Source organism: Podarcis erhardii, assembly GCF_964252035.2.
Source record: "Podarcis erhardii genome assembly, chromosome: 4".
Taxonomy (NCBI): domain Eukaryota; kingdom Metazoa; phylum Chordata; class Lepidosauria; order Squamata; family Lacertidae; genus Podarcis; species Podarcis erhardii.
This window is the reverse complement of record NC_138508.1, coordinates 60,023,529-60,041,832: the sequence shown is the minus strand read 5'-3', so window position 1 is coordinate 60,041,832 and position 18,304 is coordinate 60,023,529. Positions and strand designations below refer to the sequence as shown.

At 41.6% G+C, this 18,304-nt stretch overlaps 1 protein-coding gene across 4 annotated transcripts in view; it reads right to left on the bottom strand.

Annotated features, from left to right (window-relative positions):
• The window catches only part of MED14 (mediator complex subunit 14), a 37,919-nt gene that overhangs the window by 3,556 nt on the left and 16,059 nt on the right, over positions 1-18,304 (bottom strand). The window contains exons 12-29 of one of the 4 annotated variants that reach the window (XM_081859210.1): positions 17,463-17,541; positions 14,917-15,076; positions 12,019-12,213; positions 10,352-10,486; positions 9,295-9,371; positions 8,516-8,679; positions 8,258-8,404; positions 8,055-8,146; positions 7,517-7,669; positions 6,861-7,130; positions 5,877-6,014; positions 5,051-5,159; positions 4,701-4,832; positions 4,016-4,198; positions 3,202-3,437; positions 1,877-2,056; positions 1,056-1,163; positions 829-954 (exon numbers count right to left, since the gene is read on the bottom strand). In XM_081859210.1, coding sequence (XP_081715336.1) covers positions 829-954; positions 1,056-1,163; positions 1,877-2,056; positions 3,202-3,437; positions 4,016-4,198; positions 4,701-4,832; positions 5,051-5,159; positions 5,877-6,014; positions 6,861-7,130; positions 7,517-7,669; positions 8,055-8,146; positions 8,258-8,404; positions 8,516-8,679; positions 9,295-9,371; positions 10,352-10,486; positions 12,019-12,213; positions 14,917-15,076; positions 17,463-17,541 — 2,684 coding nt within the window. The remainder of the gene's footprint in view (positions 1-828; positions 955-1,055; positions 1,164-1,876; positions 2,057-3,201; positions 3,438-4,015; positions 4,199-4,700; positions 4,833-5,050; positions 5,160-5,876; positions 6,015-6,860; positions 7,131-7,516; positions 7,670-8,054; positions 8,147-8,257; positions 8,405-8,515; positions 8,680-9,294; positions 9,372-10,351; positions 10,487-12,018; positions 12,214-14,916; positions 15,077-17,462; positions 17,542-18,304) is intronic. The other 3 variants (XM_081859211.1, XM_081859212.1, XM_081859213.1) reach the window with 3 other exon arrangements.

Here is an 18,304-nt window from a genome sequence, read left to right as displayed (position 1 = left end):
AAAAAAGTAGGTGCCTTTTACATGGCATATGTGAAAAAAAATACTAGCACAAATCAAATATAGTGCCCTATTTGTAAAGAAATTGACTATGGGACTAATTGCAAAGAGTCATGTGTTAGTCATGACCTCTTATAGCAGAAGCAGCAACTTCAGCATTTAAGTTAGTCATCCTTGACCCCAACTGAAGCAATGGAACATGCTGAAATGTTGTATTTTGGTTTCATATATTGTTCATATATTGTTGTTGACATCCATCTGTCTCGAGAGATAATGGAGTGCGCCTCCAAGGGTGAAGTCAAACCACTGTGTTAGTAGTACCCTGGAGCACAAGCCTGGGCAGTGTGTGTGTGTGTGTGTGTCCTGGGCTGCCCAGACGACAAGATCCCTCCTCTTGGCATACTGATGTGGTCCAAAGGGAAGCAGAGCAGTATGTTTGGAACCAGCTTGGCTGCAGGAGTTGCCAGAAGGAAGGCATACAAGATGTCATCCAACTGTCTTATGGACTCCACTCCGGATTTGTGTAGGGTTACTCCTTAGCCTGTCCTTCTGAGGATATCCCACAAGGCAGCAGAGGTTTAGGAATAGAGTTTTCCTTCCCCTACATTCCTAGGTTGATGAGCCCCATCTGCCCCTCACTTTCATGTATTATCAGAACAATTCAGTTCCTAGACTTCAAGGGGATGAAAATAGGATAATATATTCTGTAATTAGGTATCTCATTTGCTACTTACACAATGGCTGACGGAAGTCATATTTAAACTACTCCTTACAACTGGACACTGTCAAAGACTGCACCAAACATGGAACTGACTTAGTTGCTCTACTTACAAAGAACAACATTTTGGATTTCAGCACAACGGCCGGTGTTCCTGGAGGAGCAATTGGTGGAGCACTTGGAGGAATTGTCAAACAAAACTGTACATTCCATTTCAGCTGGCTGGCCTGATCAGGAAACTGTTTCAATAAAACATGCCACAGAAAAAGACAGATGAACAATCCAGTCTGTGTTATGAGAAATAATACAGAATGTTGCGAAGACGTTAAAACCAACTTACCAGCTCTAGTTTCATAATGTGTACACAGTCCCGGAGAATGTGTGGAGGTGCCCCTAACAGTTTTGTAAAGGCTATTAGAGTATTGGATTTGAAGGGTGGTCCTGCAACCTACAGTGAATGCAATGTGTTATTAGAATTTCTTTAGGCAGCTCAATGATTCTTCAATCCTGCTCTTAATCCATATCACAAATCCTACTAAAATCAAAATAACAGCACAAGGATGTGAAATTCCCATTATGGCAATCTCACAAATTGGAATTCTCTACAATAAATGCTGGAAAGTTAGGTGAAAACCGTAAGAATATGAAGTGGCCCAGTTCATGATCAACACAAGCATCAGACCAGGAACATACAAAGGAGAAAAATCACATGGAACATCAATGTCAGCTTGGCAGCTTTTAGGGAGGTGCTGAACTGGCATTATCTGCATGATATGTTCTGCATGATAAGCTCACTGGACATGAATCACATATGTGTGATGTATTATGAACTTATTTTATGAACGTGGTTTTCAAACATCTTATCAAACATCGAATTTTGAGTAAAGTAAGATGGGTTCTCCTGCCAACCTAGCAGTTCGAAAGCACGTCAAAGTGCAAGTAGATAAATAGGTACCGCTCCAGCGGGAAGGTAAACGGCGTTTCTGTGCGCTGCTCTGGTTTGCCAGAAGCGGCTTAGTCATGCTGGCCACATGACCCGGAAGCTGTATGCTGGCTCCCTCGGCCAATAAAGCGAGATGAGCGCCGCAACCCCAGGGTCGGCCACGACTGGACCTAATGGTCAGGGGTCCCTTTACCTTTACCTTAAGATGGGGTACTTACTCTGGTTTCAAAGAATTTCTCCAAAACCTGCAGTTCTTCTTGTTTCCACTGCCCTGCAGTTTCAGGTGCTACTTTTAGCTGCAAGGTCTGGTTAGTTTTAGGGTTGAGGGCAACTCTACATTTCAGGGCATCTGTCTTGAACATTATTACACCTGGTTCATTGGAGTTCATAAGCTGTAGCTGTTTAAAAGCCAAGACAGTTGATTAGAATGCAAGAAATAAGCTGCTGCCCACACCTCATTATACTCTAAGCAGCAGGAGCAAAACTTTCACAAACCCAAGTTCTAAGCATTTTAAGGTTGGCTGCATGTAGCTTGTCAGGTACATCTCCACCTGCCTTCCCCAATCTTGGGTTCCCAATTGTTGCAGTACTACAACTCCCATTATTCCTGACCATTAGCCATGCAGGCTTGGGAAAATGAGAGCATCTATAAACAAGGTGCTCTCTATTGACTCAGCAGGGTGCATTGTCTTATGAACCCTCCACCTTATCTGCTAAGAGGAAAGTGCTTCTTCTGCTTTTTTAAAAACAACAACCAGTCCTTATATTATTATTCAACTCTTCCCTCTAGCTTTCCCCTACAAACCCTGAGATTTGTCAATACAAATTCCTATTTCACTAATCCTAGCAAATACTGGATGGTCCTACGCAAATAATAGAGTTTATGGCTTAGCCAAAGTTTGGACCATGTTTTTCCAAATAGGAGTGCTAAATAAGCAGTTTCCCACCTGCATTGCTAGGAATCCAGGAGCTACCTGCCGAGGAAACTGATAATGGCGGAAAAGCTGTCTGAAAGCCCACTTGAGCACCATTCCAAATGATTCAAGGATGCAGTCTTAGTTTGCATGGGGGGGGGGCGGAGCTAGCCCCACCACCACTTACACAAACTGAGTATGCATCCCAGAATTTTCTGCTCAGGACTCCACAGTCAACATGTAAGAGTTCTTTGGCAGACTTGTAGAAAGTATTCCCTATGGGCAGAAAAAATAAAAACCACTGTCCTCAACTTCAGCAATGCAGTATACCAACTCAATGTGGTTAAAACATCACAAATCACATCCCATTTCACACCTCTTAAAATGCAGAATGGTTAACACCCATTAGGCTGTATCCAACAAAGTCATAGTAGAGCTACTAAAAGTAATGGCAGTGAGTCATACAAGTTCATTAATTTCAATGGGCAGAACCCAACATAACAGTTCCGTTAGCACAAGGCCTTGTGGCTGCACAACAAAAATTTACTTCTCTTATTGCACAGAAGCTAGGAGAAGTCTAAATTTAAAGTGATTGTGTAAGGAACTAAACATGTTGATTCCTTACGTACCGGCTCCTGCTGGATAATCCTTTGGAGATGTCTTCTCATGATAACTGATCCAAGGAAACGTTCAAGTGGAGAGCAGAGATAGCTTCCGGCCAGCCCCGGCATAAGCCCGGGGGTGGGAGAGGGCAGAAGAAGAATGTTCAAGGCACTGTGAGTGAGAATTGTGGGTATGGATGCAGCCCAAGAGCGATGAGGTAGTTTACGAGGTGGCGGCATATTTGTTGGCATTACTTGGGAACCTAGTAGAAATAAGAAAAAGCACACCTCACTCTTCCTGTCTAGGGATGCATGGCTATTTACATACATTTAAAATGCTAGGCAGTTCCCTGTAAGACTTGGCATAATGAAACCTTCCCAAACTCAGCACCCCAACAATTCCAAAGACTAAGAAACAGTTAATGGCTGTGTCCAATTCCCTCTATTTCCCTCATGCAAACGGAGAGGATTAACTACTCAGACCACTATTCCAGAGTTAAGGTGATTGCACAGTCACCTTATCTTCAAATCACAATAATGTTTGATTAATGTACTTTGTTTATTTTGTATTAACAAATAACTCAGTCATAGAATCACAGAACTCTACAGTTGGAAGGAACCACGAGGGTAATCTAGTCCAATCCCCTGCAATGCAGAATTTTTTTGCTCAAACCTACAACCCTGAGATTAAGTGTCTCATGCTCTACCAATTAAGCTATCCCTGCCTGTCTGCCTTTGTCTAACTGGGTTGCCATAACCATGTCAACAGCATTTTGTAGTGAAATACTAAGTTTGAACATCTCCTCTACTGGCTTTGCAACCTCTTGTTGATATTACTTACTTGTTCCCGCTCTTGGGGAATGGGAAGCATCTGGTACTGGAGAATGTAAAGAAGGGTTCGCTGGTGACATTCCAGGCATGCGTGCTCCTGGAGAGGGACCAGAGACCTGGGGCGAGCCTGGCCAATTCCCTGGACGCTGGCTTGGAGACATCATTGTGTACGGTGAAGTAGGATCTATAGGACCTATGGAAATTGCAAGAAAATTGTAGGCAGCTTTCTCTGGGTGTACTATCTGTACACCAGGATCCATAGCCTTCCTAGACCCTGCCTATCTAAAGCCTAACACATCAAACATGCCTTGATTACGTACATTGTTTAAGTGGTGAATCTTAAAAAATGAATCCTTTATTGCTCAGTCTATTCATTGATAGGGGGCTTGCTTGCTCTGCTTACCACAGAAGGCTGCAGGACAATGTCTGTTGACTCAAGAGATTTTAGAAACCATTTGCTCCAATTTTTCCTCCCTGCTATGTTGGGGCTGATAAAGCCGGTGATTTGCCAGCAGTAGCGGCTCCTGATTAAGTTCAGGTGTGTGAAGAAACAGTTACTGTCATTTCAGAGCCTGCATCCCAACAGGGAATGGAGCAGTGCACTTTCCCAGAGTCAGGAAAAGGGGTTGCTTGTTTTACGGTATCTGAAGTGTCAGTTTTCTATCAGTATCCAGCTGTACAAGTCATGGGCTTACCATGTGGGCTAGCATAGTTCGTATTTTGTCCCATTGTGATTCCAAGAGATGAAGGAGAAGGAGTTGGACCAAATGATGCTGGTGACGGTGCTCTTAATGCACCGCTCGGAGAGTTTGCAGGATGTAGCGTTCCTAAAGGGGACATTCAGGACAGCAACTACGTTACGTACTGCCCAACTATTCCTCTCCAAGTTTAAAGAGAACTCTCTTTTTAGTAAGTTGTCAAGGTTATTTGAAGGTACAGTGATTTATAAAAACACAGGACGCATCACAATTCATTTATGAAACACCTTAGGAACACTAAATGCCATGAACTGCTACTGGCGATGCATAAAAGGCCGCCGTCTTACCTGGGGACTGCGTGTGCATCATGGAAGGTGATGGGGTGACTGTACTGTGATAAGATGTAGGGGGTGATGTCAATGGGTAAGCCCCTGGTGCTCCTGTCTGTTTTGAAGACTGTTGAAATAAGACCTTTATTAGATATAGTAAAATATAGATCCCAACAATTCTACATGCTTAAATATCTAATGCTTAGAAGTTCTGTCCTCAGGCATTGGACTTCATTAAAGCTGAATTTCTAGAGTAGCATTTCACTTCTTTACACTACCTTTCCACAAACTACCAACATAAGCCATTGATTCCAAGAGTCATTTTCCCTTTCTATTATATCTCCAAGTCTATTATGTGGTCTGTACTTTACTGCTTCTAGCCAACAGCTTACGCACTGGACATCAACATCCACTCTAACTTACACACGTTGATGTATCAGGCACATATCTTACACAAATTCAGACCATTACTTCATCCAGTTCAGTGTCTACACTGACTGACAGTGGTTCACTGGGGATTCTGACAGAATACTTAGAACCTCTGGCATTCCATGAATATGCTCTAGCAATGTCTAAGGCCTGGGGAGAGGTCAGTTGCCATCCTCATTCTGCCCCCTCCCAAGGTCTTCATAAATCACCACTACATTTTAAAATATGTTGTTATGTATAAGTTTTCACTTACTGTTGGCCAGGAAGAGCTATAACTATTGCTACGCAAGTACAATAAGGAGGATATGACCTCACTTGCTGTTGTCATCTCTTTGGGCATACACATTTGTCAAAAAGGATCACCATAATCATAGGGGCTTAGCCTTATACTGGGAGCCTTATACTGCACACATACAACCTGCGGCTGGGGCTGAAGCTGTGATATCAATGAATCCATCATGTCCCCTCCAATAGGAGATGGTGGGTTATCATCTTCATTGACAGATCGTCTTCGTGCATCCTGATTGCTGTCAACAAACATGTTCAGGAATGTCTGTGGATATAGAGTATTCAGATTTATGAGTCAACATGTCTTCCTATTGTATCTACCAGACATCTAGATCAATATTTCAGCTTGTCAGTGTCTGTAGAAGCAGCTGAATTCTGTTCCATGAAAGGGATCATAAATCACAAATAATTTTATTATTTATACCCTGTCCATCTGGCTGGGTTTCCCCAGCCATTCTGGGCAGCTTACAGCATATATAAAACATAGTAAAACATCAAACATTAAAAACTTCCCGATACAGGGCTGCCTTCAGATGTCTTCTAAAAGTACTCCTTTTAAAGATTTTTCCATACCATTAAAAAATGGCATCCAGGACAGAAGCAAGCTGAAAGTTACTTCGATAAGATCAGCTGCACTACACTTGAAAAAAACGCAACTCATAGAAGACTCAAGTTTTTTAAAACGCCATAAAATGATGGATATGACATACTAAGTGACAGAATGGTCCATTCAGCCCAGCAGTGAGCACTCTGAATGGCAGCAGCTCTCCAAGATGTCAGGCAGGAGTCTATTCCATCTTGCTACCTGAATTTGGCTTTCAGTAGCCAAAAAGTATTGAGGAGCAGTTGTGAAAACACCCAAAAGTAATCTGAAGGATGTTACTGTCCAAATCTCACACCCAACACTGTCATTATATCCTAAAAAAATGTAGGGAAGGCTATTTAATCCCCTTAGAAATGGACAACCTAGAGTCCTAAAAATAAAATTTATTTGGTGGAGCTGCTGTTGCCAGCTCCTTACAAAGGGCATTTCCTCTTAAGCAAAACTTTCTGAAATATTAATGGGACCCCAGCCTTATTTAATTACACTGTAAAATAAAGATAAAAAGACCTTTAGTCCTGGTGCAGGGTAAAAGCCTTCCACAATTTTACTGTTGTCAAAAAGGCTGTATGCTCCATCGCGAATTGCCACCACCCCACGGCTTTGACAGTAAATGTCAATGCAGTACATGTTCCGAAAGGCCAGCCTGATGTGTGTGGGTGACTGAGGCAGAATTGAAAAACATTGGTAGGCAGTGTTGGTGCGTTGCGTCAGTCCCAGCATTGGCACAGTTGGGAGCTTATTGATAGCATTTAATGGAGCCTGAGTATCATACAAAATCTGCAAGTAAAAACAAAACTTGTTTAGTTTCACAATAGCCAACTAAATATACTTAGCCTTTAGAAACAATCAACATAAATGCAGCGTTAAAGTTGTTTTTACCAGGGGTAAGAACATGCTGGCTTATTTATTGTGTATTAAATGTTCATATCAACCTTTCCCACACACACTCTCTTTTTTTAATCAAAAGCAAACTCTTAACAGCAGGTTAAATATGTGATGAATGAGCTTATTCTCCCCTGCAGCCCTACACACAAGTCATTATTGGCCTCTTGTGCTAAATGATACTCCTGAGAACTGGGAACAGAATTTGTCCTTTGGTGCTTTTTGCATTTTGAATCAGACATTTCTCTTCCAAGGGCAGGCTGGGGAGAAGGGTTAGTTACCTGTAAAAGTTGGACTACATTTGGTGATTTATTGAACATCTCTTGGAGCTGATGCAGGATTGTATTATGACAGTTACTGCAACCTGAGTTTGGTCCAACTGTTCCTAATGATATGTGGAATTTCTGGTGTGCAGAGTTCCACTGAATGCTGATCTACAAAAAACAAGTAAGAGCTTTAATGGAAAATAATCCAACAACATCTAAGCAAGCAACTGTTTCACAATTCAGCAGGAGGGTGTGCATGTAATCACTAAACTATGGTTTAGCACAGCTAGGAAGAGTAACAGACCCAAATTCACTTTCATTTTCACTTATTCCTATCTTGTTCTTCCCTGTGAACCAGAAATGGTACTTTAACAGTAAACTAGTTTGTTAAAACAAGCCAGCTTCATTATCCATTGTTAGAAGTTGGCTTATTTAGAAAATGACTAGCATTTATTTTAAACCACAATTCCTGGTTGGTACATAAAGACAAGCTAGAAATCAGCCAAAGTGAAACTAAATCCTGGTTTATCCCTTCTCCAAAAAAATTACTTACTGAACTTCCTTTAGTAGTTCCATAACAAAGAATTAGCTTCCGATAATTGTAGATTCGGACCTCCGAGAAAACTTTTAGATGGCTGGGTATTTCTTCATAAGGTGAAAGAAAGTGGAAGGGGAAAGATACAAAAATAGATATATGAATTGTTTCGGTAGACCTCATACAGCAACATAAGAACAAAGAAGAATGTATTTATGTACCTGGTAAGGATCTGAAATATTCCAACACACATTCATATAAGCGAGCAATGCTATTCCAGTCATTGAGGAACATCTCAACTACTTTTCGTCCACCAACTGGTTCAGACAATTGACTTTCATATGTCAGGTACACATGACGGGTAGGTCCTACAAAGTGAAAGAAATGGTCCAATATGGTCAAATCACATTGGCACACAGAAAACATAAGCAGAAAGTAGGGAAGTGCAAGACAGAACAAGTATAAGTTGGAACACTCACCTTGCTCCCTGGAGGAAGTGCTATTACTAAGTGGGCAATTTGCAAACACCAGTTCAGCAACCCATGTGCGGTTATTTCTACCTTGCAGTCGAAAAGTGCAATCAAGAAGGGAACGGTCTAGAGCCTTCTGAGTTTCTTCACTTGTACCCTTACATGGAGGAATTCTGTTGAAAAGGATAAAGGTAAGACCATGTACTTATTTTAGTCTCACAGCCAAACAATTCAACGTAAGCTGCTCAATGTTTTCTGGAGGACATAATTTGTACAATAAAATGTGTCCCTGCAAGGAAACTCTGAAGTTACTAGAAAAGTGTAAAATAGTAACGGCATACTGAGGTATCATCTTTCAGCAATTTTTGCAATTTTTAATCAATCAAAAAAAAAAGGAGAAAAAAGAAAATTCACATAATTCATAGCAATGAGGAAGTAGTGAAATTTTGTTGTTTGGTTTTGATACTTCTCCAGGATGCTGCTACATAAAATAAAGCTAAGAAAAATTAAGGATAAGTAAGGGGCGGCAGAAAGTAAAATTAGTGTCAAGCTGCTGTTCACTTTTCTGCACTATGTATGCATTAAAAAAGTGTCTGAAGATGGGTGAGTGTTTTTTTTACTCTACAACTATTGTTGTAAAACTTTCCGTTTTATAAATGAATAAATGTATAATATAATAAAAGATGAGTTTTAATTCTACAACATGTTGTATATTAAATACTTTCCTCCCCTTCCATCACTCATGGAATATTGTACACATTAATGAAAGTGTGGCATAATCTCTTTACTTTAATAAACGAATAGCATGACTGAAGCCATCTCCTTCAACCTGGACTCCTTGATGTGGGATCTCCATATTGGATAGCTGAAACAAAACAAATCACATTTTTTATATTTTCATAGCAAGAGAAAAGTTCAGGCTAAAGAGCATCCCCCCTGCCACCACAACTGGCCCATTCAGCCAAGTGAAACTTCCAACATGTTCAGTCCTAACACAGGGTATTAAATGGCCTACCTGATCCTTAGCATCTACAGTATGAGCTATATATCACACAGGTAGTGATTCAGATGGTACCAGAGGCAATGACAGGCTGAGAAGCCCTTCACAAGGATTTAAGAGAATGGAAAAAGTTGAACTTCCTTGTACCTAGCAAGGTATCAGTATCTTCTGCAGCATTAAGTGAAGGATCTATGCTCCTACCTCATTGCAGATTATTGCTGAGAATTCTGCTTCAATCTACTTTTCAAACCCTTCACCCATTAGATTATTAGAAACTGCACTCCCAACAATGGCTACACCTCCTCCTTTCCAGTTTATGTACAGTGCTGGGGAACCTGTTGCCCTCCAGTCTTAGCCAGCATGATCAGTAGTAACAATGGACGTTGTAAACCAGCACCATCTGAACAGCCACAGGTTCCTCACCCATAATACATCCAACGGCTTCTACATAACAGTTTCCCCAAATTACCATACAAATAATTTATTTGCAAGTCCCAAGGTCTTTCGTGCAAGTCATCCCTAAAACCGATTAAACCCAACACACCAAGGGATATTTATGGTAGTTAGCAAAGTGTTTTACCAAGCTGAGCACAATGCTTTCTGGTCTATGGCTAAATTCTTCACATTCTGGCAAACCCTGAGCTTTGTGCCTAAGTCTGCAGTTAGCATAACTGAACAGGAAAGTCAAAGCAAGAATCTCTTTCATCCCCAATGGCTATACAGTCTAATTGTTCCTCCCTGCTATTGAAGCTGAGGTCTAGGCTCTTTTCCATACAAAGAAAAGTCCCTGTTTAAAAAGACTTGTCAACACGACCATCTCTCACACAATGGAAATTGTTACTTACCTCCATACGAAGTCCTATAAATGGCATATTTGTATCGCACATTGCTACAATGTGAGCTAGAACTTTATTGAAGGCACACATTTCTCCAGACCGCTTTGGTTTCTTGGGTTCAGTGGGACACGGATCACCAGACAACTAGAGAATAGCAGGAAACCTCTTTTAGCCAGGTGCAGTTAAAAGCTGGGTTCAAAGTTCTAATTACAGGCATACAGGTCACAGCACTGAACTCGCCTTTTTCATGTAAAGCAACAGCAGGGATGCCTCTGACAATGTGAGGCAGCTGCAAAGGAACTATCTGGAGCCTTCCATTGAGCTTGGCAAGAGGGGCTTGTGTTCAGTGTCTTTTAAATTTCTGGCTCCAAATGCAAGCCTCAATAGGATGGGTTCCACTCAAGAATTCCCAAGTGGAACCCATCCCTGCCAAACACAGATTGCCAATGGCTGAAAACTCTGCTTTCTTTGTCAAGCAGTCAGATTTCAAATCATGTGGGCAAATAAAGCAGAAAGAGAAATGCTTCCTTTGCCCGCACAGTTTAAAACTCTGCAGGCAAAGGAACATTTGTACTTTGCAGACCAGCTTGAATTTAAGATGGCGTGAAAATACTTCACAGAACACCATGGCCATGTCAGCTGGTTAGCCCTGCCCTCTATCATAGGGGCCCACAACTACTTTTCCTCAGACAGGGCTTATTGAGACATATGCATGCTTCTATAAACATATTTTCACTTCAAAACTATAGTTTTATTCCCATGAAATCTTGCAGTTTAAAAGCTAAAGGATTAATTGATTCATATTTTCTGAATCAGTTCTACAGCCCTAAAAGCTACTACTCAAGAAAACACACATACTAGTAAATGACGGTGCATCTATCCTCATGATTTAATGTTTCCATGTTAGGTAAGGAAAATAAATACTCAGGTTCCTAGGTGGCTGTGCCATACAGCAGCATGTTCCTATAATGTACTTTTAGAAATTGCTCTAAAGATGTAAGCAAGCATTACTTACATAACACTGTGAAAATTTCTTTAAAACTATATGAAAGTTACTGAACCATAGAGGACTAGGTCATTAAATACTTAAGGTAATTTGAGTACCATTATTTAAATATGGAGAATGATGGCTAGAATGGCGGGATACTGGAATGCTCCTCAAACCCAATTTCTTCCATTTCTGCCTTGTAACCAAAGAAATCTAGTCGCACTTATTCTTGACCATGATTCACTCAGCCAGAAGCCAAGATGTACCTCAATAATTATCTGCTTACACTAGGATAATTTGAGTGTTCATGCTGGTGTTGTGCAGGGGAAAGATTGCATATGTGGCAAATGATTTTTGTAGATTAACATATCTGGTGTGGTGGTGATGTTTTTCAATTGAGAGGTTTGCTGAAAATTGCAATACATTGTATTTTGGCATTCCACTTCCAAGACTTTTTACGTAGGAAACAAACTAAATAAACAACAACTGGTCATGTAGCACATTAAAGATTAACAATTTTATAATGGCATGAAGCTTATGCCATAATAAAGCTGGCTATTTATTTTGCCTTAATACAATTGTTAGCCTTTAACGTGTCACTAGACTCTCTGCTGTTTTTTGCTGTTAACAGACTGGTACTTCTCTGGAAATACCAATTTAAAAAAACTGCCTGCTCTCAAAGCCATACCTTGCGCTTTGTGCCACCTTTTGCTTGCTTCCCACTTTTTGTGTCCAAAACCAGCTCTTCAATATTTGGTTTAAATTGCTGCAGCAGAACTGCAGTGGCAGGGCTGTCATCTCCTTCAGCATAGCTCACAGAAAGAAAGTAGTATTTGTATTCCAGTTGTGTGGGGTTGTTGGGAACGTCAAACATCTCTACTACCTAAATCGTTAAAAAAATTACATTGGGAGCTTGAGAATTTTCACAGATTTAAGAACTCTGTCATTGCAGAAAGCACTAAACAAGTTTGCAACAAGAAATCCTGGACTCTCATAAGGAGCACATAGTTCAAATGTTTAAACATTCTAGCTAACACAATTTGGTTATTTGCATGAACATGGCCAAGATCAAACTACAGTTTATAGAAAGGTTTGTAAACCACTCAACAATGACTTTTAGAAAAAAATTCCAATCAAATGGGGGTGGGGTGGGGAATTGGAGCAGACCTTATTGTAAATGAATGACTTGGGTAAATTATACGCAACTAGGTCTGCATATCAAACAGGAGTTAAGAATTGCATTTCCTGAACTACCCACCACAAATACTTCATAATGAAGTGCTTTTGAAATGGAGGTACATTTCAAAAGCTAATTGTGATATGAGGGGAGCTGAGAGATTTACTGCTCATAAATACAGTGGTGCCCCGCAAGATGAATGCCTCGCTAAACGAAAAACCCGCAAGACGAAAGGGTTTTCCGATTTTTTAGCGGCTTCGCAAGACGAATTTCCCTATGGGCTTGCTTCGCAAGACGAAAGCCCATAGGGAAATCTCCGGGGACAGCGGGGAAGCGCAGCGCGCCTTCTCCTCTGTTCCCGGACCTGTCCTGAAGGCTTGCGGTGGGAGGTCCGGGAACAGAGGAGAAGGCGCGCAGCGCCTCTCCTCTGTTCCCGGGGCTTGCGGTGGGAGGAGGGTTTTTCCTCCCCACCGCCAACATTCAGAAGGCTGTTCTGAAGGCTGGCGGTGGGAAGAAAAGCCCTTCTCCCCTGCCAGCCTTCAGAAGAGTTCCCCGCAGGGCTCTCCAAGCTGCGGATAGCAGCCTGCTGCCCCTATCTGCAGCTTGGAGAGCCCTGCGGGGAAGTCCTGCAGGGCTCCCCAAGCTGCAGATGTCTGCCCCGCGCGAGGGGCGCTCTGCTTCAGCAGCCCTGCAGGAACTCTTCTGAAGGCTGGCGGCGGGAGAAGGGCTTTTCTTCCCACCGCCAGCCTTCAGAAGAGTTCCCCACAGGGCTCTCCAAGCTGCGGATAGGGGCAGCCTGCTGCCCCTATCCGCAGCTTGGAGAGCCCTGCGGGGAAGTCCTGCAGGGCTCCCCAAGCTGCGAATGTCTGCCCCGCGCGAGGGGCGCTCTGAAGCAGAGCGCCCCTCACGCGGGGCAGCAGGCTGCTATCTGCAGCTTGGAGAGCCCTGCGGGGAAGTCCTGCAGGGCTCCCCAAGCTGCAGATGTCTGCCCCACGCGAGGGGCGCTCTGCTTCAGAGCGTCCCTCGCACCGGGCAGCAGGCTGCTATCCGCAGCCTAGGCAGCCCCGCAGGAACTCTTCTGAAGGCTGGCGGCGGGAGAAGGGCTTTTCTTCCCACCGCCAGCCTTCAGAAGGCTGTTCTGAAGGCTGGCGGTGGGGAGAAAAGTCCTTCTCCCCCCCCCCCAGCCTTCAGAAGAGGTCCGGGGACAGACTGTCCCCGGACCTGGTCTGAAGGCGGTCTCCCTAGGAACGCATTCATTGATTTTCAATGCATTCCTATGGGAAACCGTGCTTCGCAAGACGAAAAACTCACAAGAAGAAAAAACTTGTGGAACGAATTAATTTCGTCTTGCGAGGCACCACTGTAAATACAAACAGAAAAACCTACTTCGAATACACAAGCACTCGTATGACCAAAAAAAGCCCTCAATATATATTGCCACCAATTACAACTTTTTAAATTTGCTAGCTTCCCACCTCTTTGATCCATGCCTGATCCAGCCCCAAAGCAGCCTACTCACTAGTCACTCTACCAAATTTTAATCAATACAGGCCTGTAGTTTTACTCAACATTTTGTAAGAAATAGATTCCACACTTTCACATTTTTTATTTCGCATGAAGCATTTTTATAAAAGATAGTTTCATTTTAAAATTTGTGTACTTCCTTACTACATTGCTGGACTCAAAAATATGTGCAATACATAATTTTGTCAAAAACAGTGTCCCCCAATTAGAATATAGAAGTTTGCCATTGCCAGTGTTAAATTAAACTGGATTGTATCCAATAATTGTGCAAGTGGTTAGCCACCAATCTCTCTTCTCATCCTCTCTGCAGCCTCCAATTATACTCTCTGGAGGATCGAGTGGCCTCTCAACATGATCCCCCCCCCAACTTTTTCCCCTAGTCAGAAATAAACTGCACCCAATGATTGTGCAACTGGAAAGCAGTCTGCGTAGCCTTTATTTCTCTTCCCCAAATCCAAGGGCTGTGCTATGGGCAGCTGCAGTGAGCAGAGAACCGCCTTAAACGGAGTGCAGGAAGCTTGCTCCATTGATTTCCATCAATCTCTCACTTCAACGCCACATGACAACCTCCACTATTCAGGCTCCCTGGAGGGTTTTCTCCAGAGGGTACATGGGGAGGAGGGGAAGAGAAAGAGCAGTTACACAAGTTGCTTTCCACTCACACAGCCACTGGGTACAGAATGCTTCTAGGAAATAAAAAGAAAAAATTGCAGCCACTGGGGCAAAGTGGGAGGAGTGGTGATGAAACACTCCCAACTGCCAGCTTGCAATGTTCTGGCAATTCAAAGTGGTAAAAATCAAAGCAGTAGTCACAGCTTAGCCTATTACATTTTGCTTCCTTCGTTCTAAGGGTCCAGTTCATAAGAAGATTCCACATTCACTTACAATGTAGTACTGTGGAAGTCGAGTGAGCTTGATGAAGAGTTTGTGATTGGAGAGATTTCCCACAGGGTGCATAGCGTAATTAGCTAGCTGTAGTGTTTCGCTGCTGACTGTAGGCAAATGTTTTATTGATTGTTTGCAACGCTGCTGTCCAAGCCAAAACCTTAATTGGAAAAAAAAAGAACATACAAAAACATTGGCACTTCTGCATTAGATAGAGTGTAGCGTTGCTAATTTGCTTTCTAGACTGCTTTTGACCTCTTTGCAATCATGCAGAACAGAACAGGACTTGCATTAAAAAAAAAGTTGTTCTCACAGGGCTACTATACAAATTCTGGGTTTTTTGGGTGCACATCTAAAATACTTTACATGTGTACTTCAAAAGGAAGATGTGAAGATGGCAGACATGTTTATGTACCTTATACACACACACTTGACATTTGCATAAGATCAGTTGCAGCTGCCTGGTAACTGTACATATGGTAGAAAACTGATGTTTACTGACTCATAACTATAGGAATGGAGGCTTTTACATGTGTATTCACAACACAAACCCAACATTAGCAAGTCTTATGAGAGTTTGCTTGTATATAGGACGGTCACATTTGGGGACTTGCAAGTTACACAAATACAATTCTTAAAACAAAACAAATTCCTTCCAGTAGCACCTTAAAGACCAACTAAGTCAGTTCTTGGTATGAGCTTTCGTGTGCATGCACACTTCTTCAGATACACTGAAGAAGTGTGCATGCACACGAAAGCTCATACCAAGAACTGACTTAGTTGGTCTTTAAGGTGCTACTGGAAGGAATTTGTTTTGTTTTGACTATGGCAGACCAATACGGCTACCTATCTGTAACTAAATACAATTCTTATTTGGGATAATTTATATGGTACTTAATATATAGTAGGGATAAGTTAGTGCCTACCAAAAGTAGCTTGCAATCTGCTTTTGTTTTTGCTTTTAAATGTCCAATTGCTTCTCTCCTTGGTATAAAATATCACATAGTAATTGAGTTATTTATAAACTGTGGGCACCAGTCGCTAATAAAATTATTAACTAATATGTTCACAAACAAACCTAAAGATTTTAAACAAGGAATTCTAGCATGAACACTTTTCTTTTGCTCTGTTGCATCTGTAAATAAAGTTACTGGAATTAAATAAGGACATTTTTAGAGAGCCTTCCACTTTCAAAGCCACATTGCAGCAATATTTTAAATTTTAACAGCTTTGCCAAAATAGCAACTAGGTTCATAAGCCTGTAAGAACCTTAGTGGACTAGATCTAAAGTTTTATCTAACGCAGCTTCCTGTTTCCCAACCAATGGCTAACCAGATGCCTCTGTGAAGGCCACAAGCAGAACTTGAGAACTGCTGTCCTCTCCTGCTGCTGTTCCCCAGTGACCGATATTCAGAGGCATCCCTGGAGGAAGTATACACCCATCATGACTAATAACCATTGACAGCCTTAACCTCTACGAATTTGCCTATTTCTCTTTCAAAGCCCAAGTTGGTGGCTCATTGCCACATTCCGTGGTAGCAAATACAAATTAGTCTTTTGCTTTAGTGTGTGAATCACTTCACAGTAAATCATATTTGACCTTTTTTACCCATTTGCCCACTCCCCACCCCTTTGGTGATGTTAATGTTATCTTGACCATCTCACCCAACACTTACAAACAAGTTAAAAAGCCACAGTCCCAATACAGAATCTTGGAATGCCCCATATCTTACACCCCTCTACCACAAGAACTGTCCATTTATTCTTACTTGCTGCTTCCTGTTAAGAGGACCAGTCCTCTTATCTCATGACTAATTTCTCTCAGGAGCCTCTTGTGAGGGACTTTGTTTATTTAGATTTTCAAAAAGCTTTTGACAATGTCTACTAGATCACCCCTTCACCACACATTTGTTGGCACTCTTGAAAAATTCTAAAGAGCTTAGTGATACACAGCTTACAAAGTGATTTTATTTGCCCCCTTAACCAAACTTTTCAATGGGAAGTTTTTGATGACTGATGTTTTAATGTATTTTAATCATTTGTTGGAAGCTGCCCAGAGTGGCTGGGGAAACCCAACCAGATGGGTGGGGTATAAATAAATTATTATTATTATTATTATTATTATTATTATTATTATTATTATTAGCTACTAACTAGCTACTAATCAGTCTGCCTTCTTGCTACTCAGAGCAAGAAGGCAGACTGATTTGAGGGGAAGGGAGATGAAGTCACAGTAAAGGCAAGTGAAGTCAGTAAAGTCAGTGGAGTTGGGGGGGACTATAATTAGAATCACATTGAATGGTTTACCAGTTTCTTGTAAGATCAGCAAGTTTGCAACAATGTCTTTTGCAATTAACAATAAAAAGAAGGGAAACTGGCATAGAGTTTGAAGGACAACAACCTTCTACATAAATATCTTACCCTGAGTAAGGGAAGGGGAAGAAGTTTAGCTTTCAGAAATAGTTTCTGGAAGTGAGTGTTATTTTCACAGTTCTGGAGGCAAAGAATAGGCATAGCACTAACAGGAATAGTTACATATTACTCACTTGAGCTGCTGGAGCCACGTAATGATACGTTTCATGTCATCATTGACTGATTTCTCTATGTCATCCAGCGTTTGCTGGTCTGCAGGGAAACAGGATTAGTTACTACTCAAATGTGGCATTTTGTGCATTTATCCAGAAAAATGAAATCCAGAGTTGTAAGTAAAAGCACACTCATAGGTTTATGGTGCTTTAAAAATCAAACCACCCTCTGCAAGAAGTGCCATAAAGGGTAGTTCAACATGCAATTTCAGCACACACACACACACAGGCCCCATTCAGGCAGTTGTGTCTCACCTTACTAAGCCAAGATACAAATAACCTTTTCGTTAATGCACATAGTCCCTTTGCAGACCACTATAAGCCACGACATTCCTAGTGAACCACAATTTCCTGTTTTGTCCTAACCAGGAAACCATGATTAAAAGCTTCAGAGCAAGCCAGGATCTTCTCCCAAAGCTTGTAACCAAGTAAGTTTTGTTTTGCACCTGAAGCAGTAAACTACAGTTAATTAGGGACCTTGTGGCTTATCAAACTGTGCGATGAAGGAAGGAGCAAAAGGCTTATGCATTTCTCAGCTCATTGAAATCAGGTCACTTGTAAAATACATTCTACAAATTCACCATACTCTTTTCAGCTTCAGTTAAGCTGCTAGCCATAACTACTTCCTTTGTTGGGCAGCTTTATACATCACACTGCACTGTGCTTTAAGTAAGCTGCATGTTAATTCACTGAATACAATGCTAATCTATATTCACCTCTACTTATGCATCCTTACCAACCAGCCAGACAACCAGAAAATTCAATTTTCATTTTTTGCATCAAGGCCAAAAATAGAGAGTTGA